Source organism: Schistocerca cancellata, chromosome 2 (genome assembly GCF_023864275.1).
Source record: "Schistocerca cancellata isolate TAMUIC-IGC-003103 chromosome 2, iqSchCanc2.1, whole genome shotgun sequence".
Taxonomy (NCBI): Eukaryota; Metazoa; Arthropoda; class Insecta; order Orthoptera; family Acrididae; genus Schistocerca; species Schistocerca cancellata.
In genome coordinates, this window is record NC_064627.1 from 763422936 (window position 1) to 763432975 (window position 10040).

At 43.2% G+C, this 10040-nt stretch overlaps 1 protein-coding gene across 1 annotated transcript; it reads left to right on the forward strand.

The window, feature by feature from the left end:
- The first annotated feature begins 329 nt into the window (after positions 1–329).
- Positions 330–3955, forward strand: LOC126162593 (defensin-1-like). The gene is made up of 2 exons (XM_049919196.1): positions 330–486; positions 3703–3955. The coding sequence occupies exons 1-2, from the start codon at positions 417–419 to the stop codon at positions 3867–3869; spliced, it is 237 nt and encodes a 78-aa protein (XP_049775153.1). The 5' UTR covers positions 330–416; the 3' UTR covers positions 3870–3955.
- Positions 3956–10040: the final 6085 nt, after the last annotated feature.

Genomic DNA, 10040 nt, shown 5'->3' on the forward strand with positions numbered 1-10040 from the left:
CTAAGACAATAAGATGAGGAAATGGGTTGTAAGAGATTCGTTCCTGCTGCACTAAATATATACGACACAGCTGCTACAGGTGTTACCGTTTTGTAACAATTGCTCATTTCCTGCGTTTGTTCATATATGGCGGACGTCACGACATCTTTAGCTTTGTTGATCCATAATGCGTGACTTTTAACTTGCGTTTAGCGTCGTAGAAGGTCGTTCGTTCTGGGAAAGGAAAACAGTATGCACTTCACAACGAGGTGACTAGCGCAGAAGATGCTTCTAAATGCATTTTGTTTGCACTGGATCTGGCTGCTGGGGGTAGCACGTGGCCCCATCTTGATCTCTATATATACTGTCGCGCTGGTGCGGAAGAGCAGATAGCAGGTTCGCAGCATAGGCAGTTTCTAGTGCGAGACTGTTTCACCATGAAGGCTTCCACCGTCGTCTTGTTATTCGCTCTCCTTACTATTGCCAGCATTGCCTCTTGTTCGCCAGGTGAGTCAAGCCTCATATTTCTCATGTTGTCACGATCCGTATCGTCTTAAGCTCGATAGTTGAATGATGAGCATATATGACTGCCATACATCTCCTTGTACTGTTAGGGTTTTCCTTGGTGGGAGGGTTGGGACATTGTACAGTCATCCTCATGATACCAGTTGATGCCTCCAGTATGCCAGCATAGATAGATCTGAATGTCTACATATGAGGTGCATAGTGAATAATAGTTAACACTGGACCACAGCTAAAGGAGCCTCTTAGGCAATATTAGGCACTCAATCACGATTTTACTATTTTTTAAGCCGTCTGAATTTCTACTGGTTTGTTACCTTTCTCCATTTCTTACAAGCTTGTGTTGTTCATCTTTGCTTATCTACACCAGCAATCATCCGTGAAATGTTTCATACATTCTAATTATTGTCTGAGTAACAGGAAGAAGCCATAACTCATGGTATAATAAAACTGATTTATTGACTTGGACTCTTAATAATTCGCGATGTATACAAGTTGTTACAGTGAGAACAGGAGGTGGTAGTATCGAGGTACAGGTGTTAGAATGTGACACAAATACTCGAAGAAGGCTTTCAGCATAGGGAAGTGATTGAACTCTAAGTATATTTTCATAAATTCCAACTACTACTTAAAAGAACTCTCGAAAAATCTCGATAACATGACGTGTAGCTTTTCTGTGGTAGTATTGCTGTTGTTTTATGAACGTAGTGCCGTTTATAGTGCGAACCATCAATTTGCCTCTTGTGTTTACTTTTTCTTCGTAGACTTCGCCTTTCAACCGTCGCCACGCGCGAAAATCTCACGTGGTAAGCTCTGAGGACCTTCATGGCCAATAAACAAAACTGTGAGGGGTGATCGAAAAGTTTCCGTTCGCAGGGCGTGCAGTCCACAGTCGGAATGCGAATTACGTAAAATCGCCGTGAGGGTATAGGCAACCATCCCACCGACGCACCATGTTGAAGATAACCGTTTGCTACACCCTGTGCCTTGCTACATGAATTCCATAACTGGCTGCTACACATCCTCGTTCAACAAGAAACGTTGACCCTTCAGTGCCTTTTTGAGGGACAGAAGGCGTGATAATCGCATGGGAAGAGATCGGGACTACAGGCTGCAATCTCGCACTTCAGTTAGCGTAACTTCTGCGTAAAGACGTTGCCATATACTGACATGGTTATGATGAAGCGGCAGCACACCTTGGTGGTTTCCTACACATATGCTACTCCATACAGGTATTCGTTCTCCGATGGATGTCTGTCGGTGTTTGTTCTCTGGCAGCTAAGGAAAGAATAACAGTATGTTTGTCCTATTTGCACGCACTTTTTAATAATGTCGCCATACTTCGCGCTTTTACATTTACTGAACGCACGTCGGAAAGATACGAGTGCCACACTGAGAACTTGCCTACATTTCGGTGCTTACGTACTCTCATCGGACTTGCACTACGTTTCATATACGCTGCAGCAATGATCTCAAACGGAAACTTTTTGTTCGCCCATTATATTTTTATTGATCCAATGTCCCGGAATGTTTGATTTGGATTACGCATGTGTCACCTGACGATTACAAAGTGCAAGGATCCCGTCATGCTGGAAGAACACACCCATCCTCTTGGAAGAACTTCTTCGTAGAATGCTAGTAGCTTGCTTTCAAGGAAGTCTCATATATTGGGGGCATGTGAGACGATGCATTAATGGAACTTGCCCAGCCTTATGAATGGTCGGTCACATCACACGGTACATTTGCGGAAAATCGTTCACGAAAATGTGTCCCTAAAAAGTGCGCATTTCCGTCAGATCACCGACCTTAGACACAAGGGTTATTGAAACCATCACTAGTGAAAATCGCCTGATCAGTAAACAGTTTTGAATGGCATTACTCTGTGATTTGCAATAAACTAACGAGAAAATTGCAGTCTTCTCGATTCATCTCTTCCTCAAATATTTTGAATCGGCTGGAAATGATATGGGTCGACGCATGCGTTTGCAATGTCCCCCATATTCATGTACATGAAACACCGATTCCAACAGAAGTTTTGTGTGCGCTTGTTGACTGGATACGTTCCGTAAGTGTGTTACGTATTCTGCTTCACCCCCTCTGTTCTTCTGCGTCCTCATATGAGATATGATTGCGGGTCCTGCACCCGTGTCTCGTAGCGTAGTGAAAACGCAAGTAAACACTCTTGACTCTGGTACTCCGTGGTTAGGAACTCACCTATGACATCAGAAGATTTGTCCATTAAGCACGTGGTGCTCCACGTATGTGTTGAATAAAAAGCCGGCCGTGGTGGACGAGTGGTTCTAGGCGCTTCAGCCCGGAACCGCGTGACTGCTACGGTCGCAGGTTCGAATCCCGCCTCGGGCATGGATGTGTGTGATGTCCTTAGGTTAGTTAGGTTTAAGTAGTTCTAAGTCTAGGGGACTGATGACCTCAGATGTTAAGTCCCATAGTGCTCAGAGCCATTTGAACCATTTTTTTGTTGAATAAAAGTTTTCAGAAATGACTGCAACCACTTATGTTTTGTGATTGTTCAGTTTTAATTGTATCATGATAAGCTGAAGGTCACCCAGAGGTTCTGCAACAGTATACTGTATAACATTTGACGATGAGTCACTGGGCAACTTGGAAACACTCATGGTGTAAGAATAACTGAGCTGTCACGAAAAGTGACAGGTTGGAGTTATTTCTGGAAACCGTCTGCCGTATTCTCTGCATGCAGCAGCAGCGTTACCACTACAAAACCTGTTCATACTTATCGTATCAACCAAACAAAATTGGTCTCATGCTATATGGATGCTTTGTTAGTCTCTATACTACCACCTGCTAAAATATTTAATGTTCCTCTTGAAACAGCAGGAGAGTGTATATATTGTCGTGTGATAAGCACTGTGATGTCACATAACAGAACTAATCATAATAACGCCGTAAAATTTAAAGTTAAAAGGAAAATAAAATGTGATCTAACTCAGATGCCTATAGCGAGATAGGAGTGCTACATTAATAAAATTACTACTGTTGCGCCAAACAGGCAAGTGTGTTTTCGAAAATTTGAAAGGTGAGGTGATCTTTTGCTAATAAATTGCGAAAACACATATTTAATTTTACATAATCAACAGCATTGTTCTCTCGAGGTTTTCGTGGTTAAATTCGATTCGCAAAGCCTCTGGACAGACTGTTAGAAGCTATGTTCCTCATTTCCAGCACCAGCCGAGGAGGAGCACCACGGCGACCGCCACGTGCGCTTCACGTGTGACGCGCTGAGCTTTTTGAACGTGGAAGACTCGGCGTGCGCCGTCCGCTGCGTCGCGATGAACAGAGGCTACCATGGCGGACACTGCAAAGGGGGCGTCTGCCACTGCCGCAAGTAGGGGGGCGGCAGCAGCGGAACGCCACCCCTGGTCGCTTACATGTACGCTCAGCAATAAACGGTCCAGCACTGTAGAGATATGCTGAACATTTGCGTCTTCATTTGTTGTTCACCCCACACATTTGTACTGAACAAGCAACCTCTACCAAGGTGACACATGTTGCACCCACATAAGAGGTGCAGGTCCAAACTGGTAAAAAATATGCTATTCAACGTACGAGGGTGATAAACAAATTATGCCTTTCAGTGTACCAAAGTGAGAAGTAACTTCTGAAGTATGTTCGAGCATAGAGATGGTGGTAAGTGAACAGATGTGAAGCCAGCAGCCTGCACGATCAGACAGCTGGTGCTAATTTTATAAGAGCACAGCAGTACAGGTAAAGAATCACACGCAGTGGTACATACATACCATTTGTGAGGAACAAAATTTTCTCTTCTTTTACAGCTCATTGCTTGAAGTATCTCTTTACATATCTGACGTTCAAATTAATGGGGTGCGTTTATGACTTACTGAACACTGATATTTAGAAAGAACACGCATAATACCATCAATGAAGGAAGATCAGCGGAAAAATCGTGTAGTGGCTAATTTCTGCAGTGCTAGAAAGGAGTCATGAACAACATACTAAAAATTCTGACCAGTTGCGTGTGGCCATTAGGATGGGGAATGTTTAAAGGTCACTTTTTTACATTTTTCTCGAATAACTCAAAAACAGCAGTTCGTAGCGAAAAAGGTTCGCAGTACAAAATTCAACTATTTTAGACTTCATACAAAAAACGTCCTATTCTGTCTTTCTGTATGACTAACAGTTTCTGTGTTACACGGGGTGGAAAATCGCAGATTACTGAAACTACTGTTTTAACGATATAAAATTAACGTTTATCTTTAAATGAAATTGGCTGAAAAACAATTCTGCAGTGAGTCCCACACAAAACCGTTACTCCTCACGTACCTGTTAATCACCTCCAGCCGAAATCCTTGTGAGGTGGTGAGACTGTTTCGGAAGTTAGCTAAACTATATTTTGTCTTAAAGTTGAGTGCAACTGTGCGTTCGTGCATCAGTTGTTGTGAGGAGCTCGTATTGTTGAAATGTTAGTCATGGGGCACTTTTCATTAGAGCAGCCAATTGATATTGTGAAGTATTACATGAAGACAGGCTCCATTAAGGAATGTAAAGAAATGTTCCAAGCGAAGTATCTTGGTGGCAGCTTCCACGACCCGCACTATTCAAGCTCTCTACAAGAAATAGAGGGCTGTAGGATCTGTTCAGAATGTGCAGAGAAATAGCCGATCAACAGTGAGGACCCCTGAAACTACTGACAGAATTCGCATGGATGTTATCAGAAGTTCCCACAAGTCGATAAGAAGGTTACCGCAGCAAGATGGCGTATATCGTACGTCGTGTCATCATCTACTAAAATATATAAAACTGAAAGGCTGTCGTGTGAGTTGTATGCAAGAGCTGCAATCAGAGAAAAAAGAAAGAGTTCATTATTGTTACTGGCTGTTAAAACCAATTACTAACGATTATTTGACACCCTTGCTTTTCTTCCTGTCAGATGAGGCCTGGTTACATTTGTTAAGTTATCTAAACTCCCAGAACTGCAGATATGGTCGCGGGACAACTCACATATTCTGCATGAAGAACCCCTCCACTCAAAGTAGATAGGTGTCAGATGTGCCTTATCTGTCATGCACATCATTGCTCCTGTATTTTTCAATTACATCTTGAACAGTGCCAGTACCTAGAGAACTTTGACTTTCTCCATACACTATTAACAAATGCAGAGAAACTGTATGCAATGTTCGTACAAGATGGAACAACCACTCACACATCCAACCAAAGTATGACCCACATCACCAACGTGTTGCCCCCAGGGTCAACAGACTCAACATCAGGTAATTTTTATTTATGGAGAACACAAAACTGGAAAATGAATGTTGAAAATCCTCGCAAAACAAACGATCTTAGCGGAACATTACTATAGAAATGAACAACATTACGCCTCTAGAATTACAGCATGTTACTGGTAACGTCATCGCACGAAGTCAGCGATGCTGAATGTCCATGGCCACCGGTTCCAGAAGCTCTTGCAAACAGGTAACTATATGTTTTTTAACGTTACCATTATGAATTCCTTTTCAGTTAATTCATTCGTACTGAATGTTGGCCTAAGCCAGGACACCCTGTATTAAAAGTGTGTACCCTATTTAAGTGCAATTGAGCCGTGTTAAGGGATAAACTGTGTTCCGGGGCTGTAACAGAGTGAAGGGGGAGATGTGTGGGGTAGAACTGCGAGGAAGGTAGGTCGTCAGATTGAGTTCACTTCCCTCCTGCATAGGTCTGAAAACTGCACATCGAGTAGGTGATTCCCGCACTCTGTCTGCCCCGCTACATCACAAGAAGCAACTACAGGGTGTCTCACAAAGTTATGCCAGCCGTCTACAGTATGCCTTAAGAATCATTAGTGATGAAGTGTGCAGACATGCCTGGAGAAGTTTATTTCCACAAAATGTGTGAACGCTACATGCAATGTACACTAAAAGAGAAACACGTATAAACAGAATCTACATAAATCTCTGAACACTGTTCTACAATGCTGGAGGGGAAACAATGTTAGTCACGCTGAACGAAAGCTATAGCGTTCATTCAGGAAAGGCAACTTACCCCATTGTCACTGTTGCTCTGTTTTACCCAGCTGTATCTGATAATAGACTTGGTTAATCTCAATCACAGTACAAAAAGCTGTCCCACCGCCCCAGAACCATGTGGAACAATCGTGTAAATCGGGCAACGGCACGGATTCGAGGATGACCTTTTGGTTAAAGGCCCTATAATCGACCACCGGTCTAAAATCCTTGTCTTGTCCCTTAGGAATAAGAAAAATGGGCGACGCATAAGGCGATTTGAATAGCCTGAAAACCGCATCGTTCAACATTTGATTCACTTTCTGCCGCAATATCCTACTTTTAGGGGGTAAATGGAAATGAGCGTTTGGGGCAGGTCCGGCCGCCTTGGTGCAGGTCTTATTACATTCGACCCCACATTGGGCGACCTGCGAGCCGGATGGGGATGAAATGATGATGAAGACAACACAACACCCATTCCCTGAGTGGAGAAAATCCCCACCCAGCCGGGAATCGACCCGGGTCCGTAGGACACTTTTAGGGGGTGACAAACGATAAATAACATGTCGCATAGGGACATCATCCGATTGACGAATTTTATACTGAATTTTGTCCGTTACGCCTGTGGTTAGTGAGGACATCTGGATAGTCTCCCAAGCTCTTAAACAGCTGGGGTTCATGACCTTGCTCAACAAGGTTAATGACGAACTCAGATTGGTACGATTTAAGTAGTGTGACCTTGTCCCTGCTACAATAAGAACAAAGGGCTATTTTTTCCAAAGGACGGAACTTAAAGTAGTAGGTCTTACTGGAAAAATCAAGCACAAACCCGATTTTATGAATAAAATCACAACCGAGGAGTAAGGGAACGGACAAATTCTTAACGACGACCAATTTAAAGGGTCATGAAAAATCACAAATGGATAGTTTCTCCCACAGCTCAACTATCAGAGGCAACACTTGGCCATTAACTACCTGATACATCAGTAGAGTGGTATGCAAGGGTGTCATTCTACATAACACACTGTATATCAATGCTAATCTAACAAAAATATTGAACTACCTGAGTCTAACAGGTCACAGGCTGGCTCTTTGTTAAGCTGAACACAAAAATCGGGAAGCAACAACCGTTAACGCCGCGGAACGAGCGCATCAGCTACGAGGCATGCGCCGACCAGTCTTAGTTTGGAGCATACGGCGTCCTCTATTGTGTCTCAAGCCACACTCGACTGGACAGTCACGCACCAGACGATCCCCTTTTCCACTCTGGAAACATGCTTTACTAACAGGAAGTCTGAAAGGTAACCGGTGGCTTTTGCTGTCTTGCACTTGGTATTTGGACTCTAGCCCGTTTTGTTGGTTGCGGTGCTCGAATGTGAATCTCAAAGTCTCCATGGAAGACAACATTTCGTCTAATTCAGAGAAAGTAGTGGGCTTCTGGGCGAATGCCGTTCGTGACCGATCTTCTTTTCTCATGCCCTGGAAAATGTTTGCACATTGTCATGTTCTGTGACCGTCTTCTACAAAGCGGCAAATGCCATGCACACACGCTGTATTCGAGCAAATTCTCGGTAGGTCCTTGTACCTTCCAATAACGGTCGCGCTAATTCATTACGGATGCGGGATGATAACTTTAAGTGTATCACGCGACTCCTCAGATCTCCAAGAGCGTCCTGTTCCCTAAGTATTTCTGAAAGTAGACTACTCAGCAACCTCAGGTCAAAGGATAAACAAATGCAGTATGACTGCAGTGGAGAGACTTGCAAGGCATTAGCATGAATCTCAAAACGGCAATCAGTCATTACAGTTCTCCAATCTGGGGCAGTTGGTCAATGGTTAGGTCGGAAACGCTCCGAAACAAATGCATAATTGGGTTCGACAACTTAGAAAATGAATCCACAGCCAATGTGTAGGGAAGGTAAGATCAGTATCCTGGTCCTGCTCACGTGACCAATCGTGAGTGGCGCCACTCCTCTCTGTGCCACTCGCCTCTCCTTCTAAACACATCGCGCTGGTGATTACTTGTAAAACCTTGATCTGAGTAAACTACCGACTAACCATGTCATCTTTCTCCTTAGTAAGAAGGAGGTGCCTGAAATCGGAGATAGTTTTTCCCCAATTGGAAAGTTGAGGCTGAAGTGTCGCTGTCTGCTCGGGACTCAGCTGATCCGCTTCAGGAAGTTGAATATTGCGATTAAGCTCTTTGAGAGCATTCAAACAAGTATAAAGCACAGCACCTACCTCGCCAATCAATTCAGAAGAAATATGAATCGAGTTGTCCAAGGACAAGTGCAACCTCACTGCTAAAGCATCGCCCCCACCTATTGGTTACCGCCCTGAATTAATCTCATATTAAAGCTGGTCCCTTCTTAAATATGTCAGGTCAAGACTGCTTCTAGGATCCATCTCCCGTAATACGCACCTGCAAAACCACAGCAAATATCAGACAAGAATATTATCCAGTAGCAAAATTCAGTAATGAAACTGTGAACGATGTCAAGAAGGGGAAGGCAAACTCTCACGTCCCTCCCCCCATTTCACACAACGGAGCAAGCACACTCTCCAACTACGACTGAAAGGGTCTTTCATTGGTGAAAGCTGTAATTCGTGGAAGGGTCAAGCCCCAGTTTCAACATCACTTGTGGATGACACATCTACATATATATTTCGTGATATAATTTAAAATTTTTTCTTTACAATGGAATGAAGCGAAATGCCAGTTGACAACAACTAGTACTCAGGAGCGCCAGAAGAGCTTAAAAATTTGCTTTGAAATTTATCCCTTTTTAAGAAGAAATTGTAACAAGATCAATGTCAATGAACACATAGCGCCAGAAAGCTTAGATATTGCCTTGAATTTTTTAAGCATTACAACAAGGCCAAGATTAGTAAAAAGCCCCAAAAGGCCGTATAAGTATCCCCTTTACAAAACTAAATAAAAGACACTTTAACAGAAATAGCTCAAGATGTATTGAACTTCTTTCAAAACCATTTAAGGGTGTAAATGCTCCGCTTTAAAACAACTATTCCACAGTGGTGGCTCCCTGGAATACAACAACGTTAAAACAGTCACAGCATGCAGGTCTGTAGGGGCTTCAATGTTAGATAAATTGGCAACAAGTCCATTATATATATATATATATATATATATATATATATATATATATATATGTGGTGAACTAAACTTACAATAGAGTTTAACATGGCTTGAAACCTTCCTATTAGCACAGTTTTGAGTCTTGACCCCGGGAGGAGAATGCAGGACAGGGCAGATTTGATGAGTAGCGGAAAATTAAGCGTAAGAACTTAAGTGAATGACGACCCGCATCCGCAACTCAATACGGAATAGCGGTCCCAATGAAGTCCCGATTCCAGCCTCTGCCCTGAACCGCGCTTATCTCCTCTCCGGTCGTCAAGTCGGCCTGCTGGTGAGACACACTGGAACAATAATTTGTTGGCCGGTCGGACAGTCACGAGCTGAGTCAGCATACAATATGACTAACTAGCCCACTCTGCAAAACTGACAACCTGATATTTGTGTTA